An 18,874-nucleotide genomic window follows, 5' to 3' on the forward strand; every position below is an offset into this window, starting at 1 on the left:
ACGAGTGATGTTTTCTTGAGGTATTATTCTGTTAAACATTGGTGTTGTTTTATAACTTCTTGTCTTCTTTTCATATAACAAATAATGACATCCCATCTCCACAGACCATCACATCTAGTAAACTGTTTATACAGATTGCTTCATTTCTCACCACACCACTGTGAGGTAGCCCATGAGTAGCGTCATGTCTACCATCTCCATTCTTAAAACAGTGAAACTGAGCTCAAAGAACACTGGCCACCAAAGTCACACATAACTTGTACAGTAGCCGAACCAAGACTTGGTCCTATGGCTCAACTCCTTAATTTAAAAACTTGTTCATACTCTTCAGTATAGTGATACCAATTAATTCAGGACACAGGAATCATTAAATGTTCTAATTGATTGAGAAAGAATATTCATAAGAATACCAGGTGCTGGCTTCCAGGAACAGAGGCTAGATGAGACCACAATTACATTTTTTTCAGATAGGGATTATAAATAAAATTTAAATGCCATTAAGCTTTGGTTTCAAAAGAATGGAATGGAGGAGTGACCAAGATGACTGACTAGAAGCAGGTATGGTGTGTGGCTCTCACAAAGAGAAAGGGAAAGGGCAAGTAAATACAGCACCTTCAACTGAAACGAACAGGTACTCTCATTGGGACTAATCAAAGAAACAACCCAACCAAAGGAGAATGGAGAAAAGCAAGGCAGGACAACAGCCCACCTGGAAATGACACAGAGTCAAGGGAACCTCCCCCATCCAGGAAAATGATGAGTGAATGTGCAACCCCAAGAAACCATGCTTTTCCCATGGATCTTTGCAGCCCTTAGGTCAGCAGATACCCTTGTGAACCCACCCCACCAGGGCCTTCAGTCTGACACACAGCTGCGTGGAGTCTTAGCAGAACAGCCACTCAGGCATGCATGGAGACGCAGGAGCTTTAGATACTCCAGCTTTCCAGGCTTCATGGCAAAAGTAGCTGCAACTCCAGCAAAGCAGGAGGTTAGACACTCATACATACCCATAAAAAAGAGGCTGAATTCAGGGGCCTGAGCCACAATGGTCTGCAGGCCCCACTTCTACAGCATCTCACAGGATAAGACCCATGGGCTTGGATTTCCAGCCAGCCACTGGTAGCAGTGTTGCGTCTACCTGGGAAAGAGCTCTTGGGTGGTAGGGGGAGCGGGGAGTAGGGATAGAGGGGTGGGCTGCCATCTTTGCTGTTTGGGTGGCTTAACCATTCCAACCTTTAGGGTTTGGAGAGCCCAAGATGACTAGGGGTGGAAGCAGTACCCCAGCACAGCACAGAGGCCCCACAAAAATGTGGCCAGATTGCTTTATAAAGCAGGTCCCCAACTGCGTTCCTCATCAATGGGTGGAGCTTCCCAACCAGGGTTTCTAGCTACCCCTGCTGGTGTTCTCTGGCTGAGAGAGGTTTTAGGACAGCCTGGGATGGAGCTCCCAGGAGGAGCAGACCACCATCTTTGCTATTTGGGTGACTTAGCCATTCCAGGTTTCAGACTTCAGAGTGTCCAAGACAACCAAGGGCTGAAGTGGACCCCCACCACAGCATAGTTGCTCTACAAAAACGTGGCTAGACTACTTTTTTAACTGGGTCCCTGATCCTTTTCCTCCTGTCTGGGTAAGACCTCCCAATGGGGTCTCCAGCAACCTCCTACAGGTCTGTTCAGGCCAGCAACATGTCTATGACTCCCTGGGATGGAGGTCCCAGAGTAAGAAGCAGGCTGCATTGTTTGCTGTTTCACAGCCTTCACTGATGATTCCTCCAGGTACTGTAAAATCTAAGGCAGCTAGGGATTGGAGTCAAACCCCCAGCACAACACAGTAGCCCTGCAGAAAAGTGGCTAGACTGTTTAAAAAAGAAAAGAAAAGAAAAAGCTCCATCCAAAGGTCACCAACCTCAAAGATTGAAGGCAGGTGAGCCCACAGAGATGAGAAAGGATCATCAGTCCAAGAACACTGAAAACTCAAAAGGCCAGAGTGCCCTCTTTCCTACAAATGACTGCATCACTTCTCCAGCAAGGGTTCAGAACCAGGTTGAGGTGCCTGAAATGACAGAAATAGAATTCAGAATATGGATAGGAACAAAGTTTACTGAGCTAAAGGAGTGTGTTATAACCCAATTCGAGGAAGTTAAAATTCATGTTAAAATATTGCAGGAACTGACAGTAAAAAAAAAAAAGCCAGTATAGAAAAGAATAGAGCTGAAAAACACACTACAGCAACTTCACAATGCAATCACAAATATTAATAGCAGTGTAGACCAAGTGAAGGAAAGAATCTTAGAGCTTGAAGACTGTTTTTCTGAAATAATACAGGCAGGCAAGAATAGAGAAAAAGCAGTGAACAAAACTTCCAAGGAATATATGATTATGTAAAGAGACCGAATCTGTGACTGATTAGTGTACATGAAAGAGATGGGAAGAATGGAACCAGCTTGGAAAACATATTTCAGGACATAATCCATGAGAACTTTCCCAACATAGCTAGACAGGCCAACACGCAAATTCAGGAAATGCAGAGAAGGTCAGTAAGATACTCCTTGAGAAGATCATCCCCAAGACACACAATCATCAGATTCTCCAAGGACAAAATGAAAGAAAAAATGTTAAAGGCAGCTAGAGGGAAAGGTCAGGTCACCTACAAAGGGAAGCCCATCAGACTAACAGTGGACTTCTCAGCTGAAACCCTACAAGCCAGAAGAGATTGGGGGCCAATGTTCAACATTCTTAGAAAAAAGAAATTCCAATCCAGAAATTCATATCCGACCACATTAAGCTTTATAAGTAGAGGAGAAATAAGATTCTTTTAAGAAAAGCAAATGCTGAGGGGATTTGTTACCACCAGACCTGTCTTACAGGAGTTCTTGACAGAAGCACTAAATATGGAAAGGAAAGACTGTTGCCAGTCACAACAAAAACACACCGAAGTACACAGACCAGTGAGACTATAAAGCAATCACATAAGTCTGCAAAATAACCAGCTAACATCATGATGACAGGTTCAAATCCAAACATATCAATGCTAATCTTATATGTAAATGGGCTAAATACACCAGTTAAAAGACACAGAGTGGCAAGCTGGATAAAGAACCAGGACCTATTGGTATCCTGTCTTCAAGAGACCCATCTCACATGCAATGACACACATAGATCAAAATAAATAGATGAAGGAAAATCTACCAAGCAAATAGAAAACAGAAAAATGCAGGGGTTGCAATTCTAGTTTCTGACAAAACAGACTTTAAACCAACAAAGATGAAAAAGGACAAAGAAGGGCATTACATAATGGTAAAGGCTTCAATTCAACAAGAAGAGCTAACTGTCCTAAATATATATGCACATAACACAGGAGCACCTAGATTCATAAGGCAAGTTCTTAGAGACCTTCAAAGAAACTTAGACTCCCACACGATAATAGTGGTAGACATTAATGGCCTATTGAAAATAGTAATTAATTTTCAAGACATAAAATTAACAAAGATATTCAGGACCCGAACTGAGTACTTGATCAAATGGACCTGATAGATATCTACAAAGTTCTCCACCCAGAAACAACAGAATATACATTCTTCTCATCAGCCCATGGCACTTAATCTAAAATTGATCACATAATTGGAAGTAAAACACTCCTCAGCAAAAGCAAAAGAACTGAAATTACAAGCATCTCTTGTACCGCCATGCAATCAAATTCAAAATCAAGAGTAAGAAATTCATTCAAAACTATGCAATTCCATGGAAATTGGATAACCTGCTCCTGAATGACTTGTGGGTATATAATGAGATAAAAGCAGGAATCAAGAAGTTCTTTGAAACTAATGAGAACAAAGATATGACATACCAGAATTTCTGGGACACAGCTAAGGCAGAATTAAAAGGGAAATGTATAGCACTAGATGACCACATTAAAAGTTAGAAGTATCTGGTCAGGCGCGGTGGCTCATGCCTGTAATCCCAGCACTTTGGGAGACCGAGGAGGGCAGATCACAAGGTCAGGAGATCGAGACCATCCCGACTAACACGGTGAAATCTCCTCTCTACTAAAAATACAAAAAACTAGCCAAATGTGGTGTGGTGGCACGTGCCTGTAGTCCCAGCTACTTGGGAGGCTGAGGCAGGAGAATCATTTGAACCTGGGAGGTGGAGGTTGCAGTGAGCTAAGATCATGCCACTGCACTCCAGCCTGGGCAACAGAGCAAGACTCCGTCTCAAAAAAAAAAAAAAAAAGTTAGAAAGATCTCAAGTTAACAACCTAATTTCAAAACTAAGTGTACTAGAGAACAAAAGCAAACAAACCCCAAAGCTAGCAGAAGACAAGAAATAACCAAGACCACAGCTGAAATGAAAGTGGTAGAGACATGAAAAACCCTTCAAAATATTAATGAATCCAGGAGCTGATTTTTTGAGAAAAAATTAATGAAATAGAGTGATAGCTAGACTAACAAAGAAGAAAAGAGATAAGATTCAAATAAACACACTCAGAAATGATAAGGGGGAATATTCCCACTGACCCCACAGAAATACAAACATCAGAGAATGTTATAAACACCTCTATGCACATAAACTAAAAAATCTAGAAGAAATAGAAATTAGCTTAGTGTGGTGGTAGGTACCTGTAATCCCAGCTAGTAGGGAGGCTGAGGCAGGCGACTTGGGTGAACCCGGGAGGCAGAGGTTGCAATGAGCCAAGATGGCGCCATTGCACTATAGCCCAGGCGACAGTGCAAGACTCCGTCTCAAAAACAAAAAAAAAAAGAAAAAGAAAAAGAAAACAAGGGATAAATTTCTGGACACATACACCCTCCCAAGGCTGAACCAGAAATAAATTGAATCCCTGAACAAACCAATCATGAGTTCTGAAACTGGGGCAGTAATAAATAGCCTTCCAACCAAAAAAAGCCGAGGACCAAATGGATTCATAGCTGAATTCTACCAGAGATACAAAGAACGGCTGGTACTATATCTATTGAAACTATTTCAAAATAATTAGGAGGAGAGACTCCTCCCTAACTAATTCTATGAGACCAGCATCATCCCAAAACCAAAACTTGGCACATACAAAAAAAAAAAAAAAAAAAAAAAAATTGAGGCCAATATCTTTGATGAACACTGATGCAAAAATCCTCAACAAAATACTGGCAAACTGAATCCAGCAGCACATTAAAAAGCTTATCCACCACAATCAAGTAGGTTTCATCCCAGGGATGCAAGGTTGATTCAACATATGCAAATCAATAAAAGTGATTAATCACATAGGCAGAACTAGAAATAAAAACCACATGATTATCTCAATAAACTCAATCAAACTATACTATGAGGCTACAGTAACCAAAACACTATGGTACTGGTACAAGAACAGACATTGCAGTTTATTATATATTATTGAATAACTTTGGCAACTCTACTGGCAGGAAACAATATTAAATTGAATACTTTCCCTTAACCAGCTTGCTTCTTTTTATTTTCTTTGTTGTGAGAGGATAAATTCTTTTGATTGTAGTATCTTTTGATTCAAAGAAATAGACAAAAAGATCATACACTATGCCATTCGTCTAAAGACAGTGGCTTGGTATGAATTTGGTGTAGCATGTTTATGTTATGCACTTCATACATTTATTTTTATAATTAGTTCACCTATATATAATAACATGAGTATTTTCCCATTTCTCAGAAACTTACAATTCTTGATGACTGCTAATGTATGGATAGCATCCCTTGTTTTTGCTGAATTGTGGCTTATTCACTTCTGTGTAATGGACATCTAGTTTTTAAAATATCTGATTTATAAGTATTCCCTTTTTTTCTTTTAATTTGTGTAGCTGGAAAGCCCTGATGAAGGCTTTGAAGGCAAATCTCTTTATGAAAGTTGGACTAAAAAAAGTCCTTCCCCCGAGTTCAGTGGCATGCCCAGGTAAACAAATGAATGAAATTTCCACTGAATTCAGTGTGGGATTGTTTTGAAAATAAAAGCGTATTTTCTTTCAATTATTAAGTGAAAAAATTAACTTTAAAAATGGTCTAAAATCTGATAAAGGAAAAGCATTCCTTTGGTTCACGAATAAAATATTACTGTGTGTTTTGTAGTTAAATCTACAGGACATCAAAACGTGATTTCTCTTTAGAATATGTAATATATACATATGGAACATTTCAACAGATTATATAGATTGGTCATTTTTTATATGAAATGTGTGGGATGAGAAGTATTTTGGACTTTGGATTTTTTTAAAGATTTTGGAATATTTGCATTATACCTACTGGTTCAACATCCCTAATCTGAAAATTCGTAATCTGAAATGCTTCAGTTAGCATTTCCTTTCGGTGTCATGTAGGTGCTTAAAAACTTTTGGATTTTGCAGCATTTTAAAAAATTTTCTTATCTTTAATTTTTGTGAGTATGTAGTAGGTGTATTTATTTTTGGGGTGCATGAGATATTTTGATACAGATTTTGGATTTTTGGATAAGGGATGCTCAACCCCTGATAGAGATAATGGTGAAAAGTAATTCTCATTTTTTTCTGTCACCTCATCACCTTGTAATTATTCTTTTTCTGAATATCATATAGTTAACAAATATTTTTCTTACTGTAATAAAAATGCAAGCATCACTTCAACATTGGTTGTATCTTCACAAGCAAGGGAAGAAGAATAAATATCTCAGTACTCTGAGTTTATCGATGTCAACAGCACAAATCATTTATATTATAAAGGACAAAATTTATGTCCAAATTATCCGAAAAATATTTGCTTTTCACTCTATTATGTACAACAGATAAAGATGATAAATGGAATGAAATAATCTTAAGGAAAACATTTTCCAGCTTCAGAAACCTTTAACAAAATGTGACATAAAATAGTCATTCCTACACAAAATAGTCTCATAGGAGATATTTTGTGATGAAAATTAACATTCTTTTCATGTTTTTGCTGCATGTCTAAATCTGTATGTTTAAAATTACATTTATAATAGAATGGAGTTTAGTTTAATGAACATGTAATCTGTACTTAATGAACAAATTACTTTGAAATAATTCTGGTGTTTTATCTCTAAAAGGATAAGCAAATTGGGATCTGGAAATGATTTTGAGGTGTTCTTCCAACGACTTGGAATTGCCTCAGGCAGAGCACGGTATACTAAAAATTGGGTAAGTGAATCTAAATTATTCAAGATTATTTATGAATATGTTTTAACTAAACAAATAATTCTGACTCCAAAAAGTGACTCAAACGTTAGTTGAAAGCAGAGAGAAGTCTCAATGGTTGACAGTATCGCTACTACATAGGATAACTCCTGTATCTGGTATTCCTACCCTAAATTCAAGTGTCAGTTGGTATCAATACTCATGTCTGCAAATGTGAACTTCCATTTACTCCCTTAAACATATTTTCTGTTTCATTTGGTGGCACTGCATTCACTCAGTCATTTAAGTTGAAAATGTAGGAATTGTCTTTGATTTCACCCTCCTCCTTATTCAAAATTAATCAGCATCTCCCCATTATCATTCAAAATTAATCACTGTATTTGAATTTCCATCTCTTACTATATCTCTAATTATTAAACAAATAACATCATTAAACAAATGAAAAATTTGTTTAATAAAGAACAGACTATATATATTAGTCTGTTCTCCTGCTCCTAATAAAGACATACCCAAGACTGGGTCATTTACAAGGGAAATATGTTTAATTGACTCACAGTTTCATATGGCTGGGGAGGCCTCACAATAGTGGCTGAAGGCGAATGAGGAGCAAAGTTACATGTTACATGGCAGCACACAAGAGAGCAGGTGCAGGGGAACTTCCCTTTATAAAATCATTAGATCGCATGAGACTTATTCACTGTCAGGAGAGCAGGGCAGGAAAATGTGTCCCCCATGATTCAGTTACCTCCCACCAGGTCTCTCCCATGACACGTGGGGATTATCATAATTCAAGATGAGATTTGGGTGGGGACACAGAGCCAAACCATATCAGTATAATACACTTTGAACGTGTAAAAGTCATGATTCCTTTTCTTCTGTTGTAGATTATATATATATATATGTACACACACACACACATAAATGGTTTTCATTTTCTTCAAAGTAAAATGGGTACATAGTTTATAAAATGTCGAGTAGTTTTATAAGAACACTGGTTTATAATTAAAAGCAGTTGTTTCTTATTTCCATTTCATATTCATACCATCCCTAATTTCTGTTCATCAGATGAAACCTTTGTCAGCTTTTATGATACATCCATGTTTATAAGTAATATTTTAATCCTGATACGTCTTCATTTTTAAATTTTATGTTATAAAGAAAAATCATTCTCACACTTATAAAAATGGTAAGGAAGAGTTCATTCAAAACTGTTCCAACAAGAATATTGCAATAATAAGAGATTTAGCTCAATTCCAAATACAGAAAAGACATTTGGCAATTTAGAGTTGACATTAAGTTTCTGTAAGTATTTCCTCACAGGCTATTCTTCCCAGATGGAAAATCTTCAATCTCCTGTCTGTGAGGTAGGAAGTCAGGCAGAGTTATATGGGAGCTGATAGTGAGGATAAATATTAATATTGTCTACATTTTACTATGAAAAAAATTACAACAAATAAAATCAAATGACCACCTAAAGTTTTTGGTAGTAAGTCCTGAAGCCTAGATTCAAACCCTAGCAGGGAAATTCCAGAATCCCAGTCTCTTCAACACATCAGTACCTAAAATGTCCTTTTATATCAATAATAAAAAATAAGCATCTTAATGGTCGAAAGTGATAAACCAGCAATTCACAGTTTGAAAAGTCCTTCCTTCTACCTATACTTTTGGTTTTCCTGACACCTGTCTTGGCCTCCCTTCTCTCTCCTTAGTGAGACTTTAGATCCACTACTGCACCCCTCACCACTCAGACTCCAGCTTTCAGCACACTGTTTGTCAGACAATCATTTATCCAAGGAATTTTAGTGATTAAACAATGTAGTGTCTTCTCCTATATAATATTGTGTAATACTTATTTACTTGCCTTTAACAATTCTGTCTTCTTATTTTTACCCAAATGCAAGATTGTCTTGTCTTGTTTTTTCAGATTCTTAAAACATGAATCTAATGAGATCACTCGGACTCAGGAAGGGGAACAGAACACACCGGGGCCTATCATGGGGAGAGGGGAGAGGGGAGGGATTGCATTGGGAGTTATACCTGATGTAAATGACGAGTTGATGGGTGCAGCACAGCAACATGGCACAAGTATACATATGTAACAAACCTGCACGTTATGCACATGTACCCTACAACTTAAAGTATAATAATAATAAATAAATTAAAAAAAAAAAGAATGCAATCTTCTGCATTATTAGAGGCAAGCCTGTTTGGTCCCTTTGAAATATTTTTTAAATAATATTTGTTATATCATATACACATATTTTAATTGGTACAAACTTGGAGTGTGTTTACGTATCATAATATTAGCTGTTTAGGAAGTAACTTATTGAGATGCTTAAGTACTTTCCTTGATCCATCACTGACCAATCTTACTAATACTAATAGTAAATATGGTGCTAATCATTTTATTGTAAGCTATCCTATAAGTGATATGTTTTGTTATTTTTTTCCATAGGAAACAAACAAATTCAGCAGCTATCCACTGTATCACAGTGTCTATGAGACATATGAGTTGGTGGAAAAGTTTTATGATCCAATGTTTAAATATCACCTCACTGTGGCCCAGGTTCGAGGAGGGATGGTGTTTGAACTAGCCAATTCCGTAGTGCTCCCTTTTGATTGTCGAGATTATGCTGTAGTTTTAAGAAAGTATGCTGACAAAATCTACAATATTTCTATGAAACATCCACAGGAAATGAAGACATACAGTGTATCATTTGGTATGTTACCCTTCCTTTTTCAAATTCGTCATCTGTATGGTTCTATTAATCTCCAAAATATAACGGGCTATCTTAGGTCATTTATTATTGATTGCTATTTCAAGCGATCCAGTATTCTGTTTATGTCTATAAACGTATTTTTCATTTTATGGATGCTCATATCTTATAATATAAAAATATAAATACCTTGTAAAACAAAAGATGATGGCTTCTATATTGTTCCTTTTCTTGAACTTTGGACCAATGCCATTAGAAATTACATTCTTTGAGCATTTTGATGATCCCAATTTCTATTTCAGATTCACTTTTTTCTGCAGTAAAGAATTTTACAGAAATTGCTTCCAAGTTCAGTGAGAGACTCTGGGACTTTGACAAAAGCAAGTACGTTCTATATCTATATCTATCTATGTCTGTGTCTATATCTACACACACACATATATATATATTTAAAAGGAAAGTAACATCGCTGTTTCTGAACTAGCTTTGGGAATTTCTTGCTGTTTTCTTTTTTTAAAATTTGTTTTACTTTAAGTTCTGGGATACATGTGCAGAACGTGCAGCTTGTTACATAGGTAGACAAGTGCCATTTCCTGCTGCTTTCTGTCTTTCCACTCTAGCACATCCTATGTAGGGCTGCCCTATCTCAAAAGACCTGCTTTCGACATTTGGAGTGACAATTGTGCTGCTGAGAAATGTCAGTCCCTCCCTCCTGCCATTTGATCAGTTACAACATACTCTGCTTAACAATGAAGGGCCCTCACTGTGTGACCTCAGCTGTTTCCAGTTTTATTTCTTGTTTTTTCAGTATCTGTACATCATTACTCAGCCAGACTATTTAATTTTCAAAGCGTGATTTCTTTCTGCCTCTTTTTTTTATTTCATTACCTCCACATAGAGCTCCTTATTTCCACTTCCATCTGGCAAAATTCTATTTATCCAGAATAGCAAATATTGTGAAGTCATTAATTTTGGAAATGTTAAACATTTAGGATTAATTCTGTGTAAGATTACACAAGTACAACACAATTTGAACAAAATTTTAAGATGGAAGGAAAAATACTTGGTGAGAATACTAAGGTATTTTTTTTAAAGTAGAATTTTGAGGGCACAGATATGTGTATTAAATATAGTATCATGATGTAAGTATCAAATCCCTAGGAGCTGATGTAAGGACACATAAAAAGATCAGAGTAGATGACGTAGAAATAGGCTCAGTGATATATAAGGAAGTATTAGTAATAAACGATACAGCAAAAATCAATTGGGAAAGATTAGTCAATCATAACATTGTATAAACTATGTTAGTACCTGCTATAAAATTAAATTCAGAATCACAGTTCACATTGTATGCTCACATAAACAACAGCTGTAAAGAGTTTAGTAAAAATGAAAATTTCTTGAAAGACAGATGCCAAGTTTAGAAGCAGTGGGGAAATGGTGCAATCATATTTGAGACCATTAAAATGGTTCAGAATATAAAAATTAATATTAAAAAGAAAAGTTAAAAAAGTTGAAAACTTATTTTCTAGCAAAAATAGAGAGTAATATATACATTATAAAAATATTTTTTGAAAATAAATAGTCCAAAAGAACAAACTGAAAATATCAGCAAGAAACAAGACAAATAATTATAAAAATGTTGTCAAGATACACCTGTAAAGAAACATAGCAAAATATTGCAGTTCACTAATGCATAATTCAGAAATACAAATGAAAGTAACGTGACATTATTTTTATAACACATTAATAACAATTTAAACCTTGTTTGTGCCCACTGCTGTAGCTGGTACACTGAAGCATATGGTCTCCATGCTTTTCTGATAGCATTATGAATTATTTTAGCTTTTTTGAAAAAGATAGATACATATTGCTAATGCGTTCAAGAACTGTCACAGAGTCCTGTGCTTTGACATAGGTATTCCATTTCTTGAATTATTTCTTAGGAAAAAGTCTCTGTTTTGGAAAATAAAGACTGCCCGGAGAAAGATTTGAAGTATAAAATTATAATAGCAAGTAATTCAAAATAACCCAATGCCTAAGAGAAGAGAAATTACTAAAAAAATTGATATTCACCAGTGTGAACATTTTATAATCCTTAAAATGGATTATTAGAAATACAATATAATAGAAGATACTTAGAATAAAATATGAAGTAAGCAAAAAGTTTATAAAATTGTAAATATAGTTTGATTAATTTTTATTTAACAAATATAGGAAAAACTTAAAGGGAATTAATGAATTATTTTAATAATTGTGTTATCCTTAGGAACATTGGAAGAATTATTTTCCTATTCTTTTCAATTCTTTATAATTTTTATATGTGGGTAAAAAAGTCAACAATGAGAAATACATTTTAAGGAGATCCCAAACACCATGTATTCTATAAAACTGGTTTTCTTTTTGTATTTAAAAGAAAAAATATTTTCTCCCTCTGACAAAATGCCTTATGGTTTGAATTCTGGTTTGTTTAGGACACTTATTGTTTAGCACACTCAGCTTCCGCCTTCCTTTAGTATTTCTACAGTTGTTTTATTTTCTCTAAATGATAGTAAAGATCCATTCTGTTCCCTATATATTTACAAATTCTGAAACACCTGCACAGTGCATTGCACATAATAATAGTAAATTCTAACTAAGTAAATTAAACTGAATGTTGAATTTCTCAACCAAAACTTTGAAATCTAAGGAAGAGACATGTCTTTATCCTGCTTTTCTTGTATTACTTCTTGCCCCATCAAAGAATATAAGATGTTGACACAGGATACAGAGAAAGAGAAGTGTGTGTGTGCGTGCGCGTGCGCACATGTGTGCATTTACATGTGTGTAGCCACACGAGTTTTTGTACTTATAGTAATGCTTTGTGAATTTGATTCCGAAACCCATAGCATCTTATTGAAATTATCCTTCATTCGATTGTCTCAACTGTTTATGGGAGCTGCTAACAGGTATTCTGTGTTTGATTTACCTTTATACTATCACAGAATCTGAATTCATGATGCTAAATACATAAATATTAAAAATAGCTCAAATCCAAATTATGGGGATTTAAGTTGTTCCTGTTTTCCTTTTGTCAGCAAGGTGCAGTTGAAAGAACAATACCGACCTCCTATTTCACTCTAAAACTTTCTAGTGTGAATTTAGGCAAGTTATTTAACTCATGATCCTTTGTTATCTCATCTACAAAATGGGGCTATTACCCTGCCCACCTTGCAGAATCGCTCTGAAAATTAAAAATCACATTTTGTATAGACATTCAGAACAGTAATTGGCACATAGGAAATGATCACTAAATGCTAACTGTTAGTAAAACAACATTATAAAAAGCAAAAGGTAAATTAATGAATAAGATGATTTATGCTTTCTTATTGTAATGATTTTTTCTCATTAGTTAATTAAATTGTGAAAGAATTGGTATATTAAATTCAGTAACTCATTGTTGAAGTATTCAGGGCTTGCTGATAAGCTTTCAATTATATTGAATCATTCTTACTACAATAACAACCTCAATACTCATTTTGGAATGTAAATTCTGTAAAAGCAGGGAGTGTTTGATACATAGGAGGTATCCAAATATTGTTAAAAGACTGAAGTAATCATCATCTCTTGTGTTCATAATAGGTTTAGCTTTAAAAATGAAAGGAATATTGTTAATTATCACTTGGTAAATAATTCTAATTTGCCAGCCATCTTACTAAACATTAGCAAGTCATCTTATTTTAATATTGATATTACTTCAGTGAGTAGATTACTAGGATACCTAAGGTGAAGAAAATCTTGCCTTATTATACCAATGTAAATAAAAATCACTATTATTTTTTCCATTGGCACATACAGCTGTTTCTGTGCTTTTATAAGCCTGAGCAGTATAGTATTTTATAGGATTTTAAAAATGTGATAGCTATGTATTTTATTGTTCTTAATTTGCATATTACAGAATGTTAAAATTTGCAATTTACATTTGAACAACAGTGATTTGAACTGCACAGGTCCACTTATACATGAATTCTTTTTTCCATTAATACAGTGAGCCCTCTCTATCCATAGATTTCATATTAGCAAGCAAACGCAGATGGAAAATTCAGTATTATTCACCGTAATCCCAGGTACTCAGGAAGCTGAGGCAGGGGGATTGCTTGAGCCCAGGAGTTTGAGACTATAGTGAGCTATGATCAAACCACTGCACTCCAGCCTGGGCAACAGAACAAGACTCCATCTCTTAAGAAAACAAAATAAAATACGGTATTGACGGACTAAAACCCACATATATGGAGGGCCGAATATTCTTGTTATTTTTAAATATGGAAAACGTTTTATTTTGCCAAATTAAATCTTTTATTTTCAAACTTACATTTGAAAATATTAGCATTGCATACAGAAAATGATTTTGTTAAATATCTAAAAGTAGGATGGACATGAATCTAGAACAAAAGTATTTTAAGTAAGTAAATTCATTTATATGGAAAAAAATCTCAACAATCATCTTTCTTCTAGCTTTGATATATTAGAACTTTTATCACCAAATGATGCTTACTCTGCAAGCTTGAATCTGAGAACCTCAGATGTAGCTAATGAGAAACTAAGGAAAAATATAAAGTAAGAGAATTATAGAAACTTAAAAAACAACTGTTACATTCCGTTTGGACTACTAGCCATGTGCTCCATAAACATTTTCTATTTTATATAATTGCCTATCTCATTGTCTTAACAATATGAAGACTAAGATGTCAAAGAGGGATTAAGCATGTGGTAAGAGTTCTACTGGGGGCAACTAACCCAAGGGAGATCAGATGTGGCTTCAGATTCCACATACACAGCTACATTTCCTCATTGAGGCAGGACAAGGTAATCCAGAAAGTCATATCAGACTCCAAGAATGCTGTACTTAAACCATTCTGAAAATCACTTGAAATGATACAATTTTAAGTAACTTTTAGACTTAAATCTGGATCATTCTACCAAGAGATCAATTTAATTTGTTTGATAGTTTGTTCATTCTCACCCTGTTAATTCCACAGAGGAGGAGGGCCCACTTTTCATATACATGTGTCTTCCTTGCAGGACTTGAGTATGCACAAATTTTGGTGTAGGGGGTGGTCCTAGAAGCAATTCCTGGAGATAACTAAATTCAGTTTTGTTCTGAAATTTTTATTTTCTGCATAGAAATATATTTTCATGAAGTTATAATTATATTCATTTTCTTTCTCAGCCCAATATTATTAAGAATGATGAATGATCAACTCATGTTTCTGGAAAGAGCATTTATTGATCCATTAGGGTTACCAGACAGACCTTTTTATAGGTAAGAAAAGAAAATATGACTCCTTTCTATAATATCACTGTTTCTTGTAATTATTTTTATTTTTTTCATTGTGGAAAAATATTGTAGTTGATTTCCTGCAAGCAAATGGAAAATTTCAAAATATATGTAGGAAGTTATAGTGGTATTGTTTCTTCATATAATGTAATATGATTTTTGCATATCTTTATTTTGAGTATCTTTGTTCTGATTATAACAGAATATATGTTTATTTTAGAAAATATAGAAGATTCAGAAGGCCACGGCAGAAAATAAAAATCTCCGCAATTTTATCAGAAAAATATAAAATCATGGTTATATTCTTGTGTGTATAATTTTAGCTCCTTTCCTATTTTAAATATATTTTTGCTTATGTATGCACACAACCCAAACATCTCTCTATATATAACATATACAGTAAGTTTATATTTATTTATTCTTTTCCCTAATGTTGATAATTAGAGATTTTATTTCCTCCTAAATCCTGACAGTTGAATTTTTTCCTGCCAAACATTGACTGTCCCCAGGTTGATTTTCTAAATATTGCAGAATGAGATAGATCATTGGACAGCCAGAAATGGCCCTAACTTTCTTTTTAGGGATTATAAAAGGTTCTGGTTTAGTAGTAAGAGCATCTTCAAACAGGTTGACTGGATCAATGGCAGTATATTTTTATCCATCCCCCGCCCCCTTTTTTTTCCCTAAGAGACAGGGTCTCACTCTGTCTCCCAGGCCAAAGTTCAGTTGTACAGTTGTAGCTCACCGCAGCCTCAGACTTTTGGGCTCAAGCAATCTTCCCACAGCAGCCTCCCAGGAAGCTAGGACAACAGACACATGCCACCATGTCCAGCTAATATGTGTACTTTGGTTTGTAGAGACAGGGTGTCCCTATGTTGCCCAGGCTTGTCTAGAACTCCTGGCCTCAAGCAATCCTCCCACCTCGGCCTCCCTAATATATGGGATTACAGGCATGAGCTACTGCTTCTGGCCTTATCTACCTCTTTACTTAGGAGTTTGTCCTTCTCTTCTATGGGCTATTACATGAACTGTCTTAGCCCATTCTACAAAACATTTTCTGCCTTGGTCATGTGGAACATTACAAAATTGTTTTTGATGATTCTTCAAACTCTATGTTAAGTATTCTAACATGATAGTGTAGATTTTTAAAAAATGACAAACACAATATAGGGTTGGCTGATCACAAACAAGACTGTAATGATCACAATTGTGCTATAATGTAGGAGGTAGCATGATATATTAAAAAATCAGCACTTGTCATGTGTTTTAAGACAAATCATTTAGTTACTTGATCTCTCAGACCTCAGTTTCCTCCTCTGTGAAATACTAATATCAACTGTGTAGAGTTTATTTCTAAACATTAGAAAAATTGTAAGTAAACATTAAATACCAATACCAAGCATGATTGCTGTTGTTTCTATCATCATTCTTACTTTTGTAGCACTGAACCACTTTATTTGTTTGAAATAAAAATATAATTAATTACTATAGATTTCACATAATAGTCTTCAGAGATGGTTGAACTTGGAAGTTCAGTTGACAAGTGGCTTGTTCAAATTGTTATAGGAATATGCAATCCAGGAATTGCAGAGTGCTCTTGTGTTTCTCTTGTATGTCATTTGGACACCTGATAAACAACAAACGATTTTATCAACAGGCATGTCATCTATGCTCCAAGCAGCCACAACAAGTATGCAGGGGAGTCATTCCCAGGAATTTATGATGCTCTGTTTGATATCGAAAGCAAAGTGGACCCTTCCCAGGCCTGGGGAGAAGTGAAGAGACAGATTTCTATTGCAACCTTCACAGTGCAAGCAGCTGCAGAGACTTTGAGTGAAGTGGCCTAAGAGGATTCTTTAGAGAATCCATATTGAATTTGTGTGGTATGTCATTCAGAAAGAATCAGAATGGGTATATTGATAAATTTTAAAATTGGTATATTTGAAGTAAAGTTGAATATTATATATAGTTATGTGGGTGTTTATATATGTGTGTGTTTTTATTGTTTCTTTTATCTTGTCCCTATGGATTAAAAATTAAAAATTGAATTTTATAATTATAAGAGGTTATTCTGAAGTGGAAAAATTTAACTCAGTATTAAATCTAAGGAGAATGGCATAATACAGTAAAACTCTCATCTGGCATTATCAGGGAATCAAGTCTAATCTGTTCATGTCACTTTACACGTAAGGAAACATCAGTATGTCATAGAGCACACTGGGGAATATGCACAAGTCTATTCCAAGCCAGAGGCCTCACGGCCTGCCTGGTCACCCAAGGCTGAGAGGATCACTATCTCAGCACACTAGTTGGGAAATGGATCAAATTACACTTTTAGTAAATGTAATCACTCTGTAGTATAAGAAATAATTATTTTTTAAAATTTATATAAAAGACTATAGTATAACACATATGTATAGTAATTAAATGAACATTTGTGAACCTAACAGCCATATGAAGAAAATAACATTTCCAATATCTTAGGATGCCCCATGTACTAATGACAGTTATGCTTTTCCATTTTGTTGAATTTTATGTTTATCTTTCCTCTGTTATTATTTATAATTGTATCACACATGGCTGTATGCTTTACATGTTTTGGCATTATGTATTTTTGAACTTTTTATAAAGACAGTCATACCATGTGTATTTCTCAGGTACTTGATTTTTTTCATTGGCTTTTAAGGGTTCAAATATATTAACACTGTGGCTGTAGCTTGCCGTATTTTGCTGATATAGAACATTCATTTACATGAGAGTAAGATCCAGGGTCCATCAAGATGAGAAAACATACAGTAATGTGAATAGGGAAAGCTAATGTAAAGAATTATTAACTGTTACAGCATTGGAGCAATGAAATATTGTCTAGTAATATGTAAAGAGAGGTCTCAAGAATATGTGATGAGCAGATATAAGGAACTGCTCTTATCTCCATGGTGAATTTGGAGCAGCCAATGAAGAGTCCCCTCACACTGTGGCCTCGCTCAATGTTAAGAATTTTGCTGTGGTGTTGCCCTTGAACCTGCTTCAAATTGATACTTCAGAACTCCCCAGAAACTTGTCTTCTGGGCCACTGTGTAAAGCTGTTTATGAAGAAATGTCAAGCCAGAGGGGCTTTACTACAAATTTGGCAAAGGACAATTTCAGGAGAAGTTCTTGGCCGCTGGGTTCTCCTGGCTACCATGAACTTCAGGAAGTGGGCGCCAGAGCAGTAGCCACAGAATCTGGGCACTGGTGTCGCCCTGTATGCCCTCCGTGTCAGACGCTGGAGATGTCATTTACGTTGCCAGAGTTTGCCAGGGGTGCACACAGAAAGCAGATTGGAAACCACCTTCTTGGAACATCTCTCCAATGCCTTCTGCTCACGAAGTTTAACATCATAACACATGACAAAGAAAAACTATTTAATGGGCCCAGATCTATTTATGAAGACAATCAAGAGTGAGTTTGGAGTGGGTGACCCAAATTTGGATAACTGGTGAATAATAAAATGTATTTATTCATTTTCTGCTGTATATATTTGAAATGTTTTATATGTTTTGCTTCTGTGAACATGTATCCTAATGCAAATATTCAAGAGATTCTCTTTCCTGACAGTATCTACCTATAGGTTGAATGTCTGTGTTGTAAAGTTTGTGCATCTTCAATTTTACAATGCCAAGCTGTTTCAAAGTGATTTTATTTATTTATAT

General features: G+C 35.4%; 1 protein-coding gene across 1 annotated transcript in view; it reads left to right on the forward strand.

Annotated features, from left to right (window-relative positions):
- FOLH1 (folate hydrolase 1) overlaps positions 1 to 17,148 on the forward strand; it is a 66,061-nt gene extending 48,913 nt beyond the window's left edge. The window contains exons 14-19 of the mRNA XM_015115393.3: positions 5,826 to 5,917; positions 7,061 to 7,151; positions 9,604 to 9,868; positions 10,168 to 10,249; positions 15,075 to 15,167; positions 16,840 to 17,148. Of these exons, the coding sequence (XP_014970879.2) occupies positions 5,826 to 5,917; positions 7,061 to 7,151; positions 9,604 to 9,868; positions 10,168 to 10,249; positions 15,075 to 15,167; positions 16,840 to 17,029 (813 nt within the window). The 3' untranslated portion in view covers positions 17,030 to 17,148. The remainder of the gene's footprint in view (positions 1 to 5,825; positions 5,918 to 7,060; positions 7,152 to 9,603; positions 9,869 to 10,167; positions 10,250 to 15,074; positions 15,168 to 16,839) is intronic.
- The last annotated feature ends 1,726 nt before the right edge of the window (positions 17,149 to 18,874 follow it).

This window comes from Macaca mulatta, chromosome 14 (assembly GCF_049350105.2).
Source record: "Macaca mulatta isolate MMU2019108-1 chromosome 14, T2T-MMU8v2.0, whole genome shotgun sequence".
Classification (NCBI taxonomy): Eukaryota; Metazoa; Chordata; class Mammalia; order Primates; family Cercopithecidae; genus Macaca; species Macaca mulatta.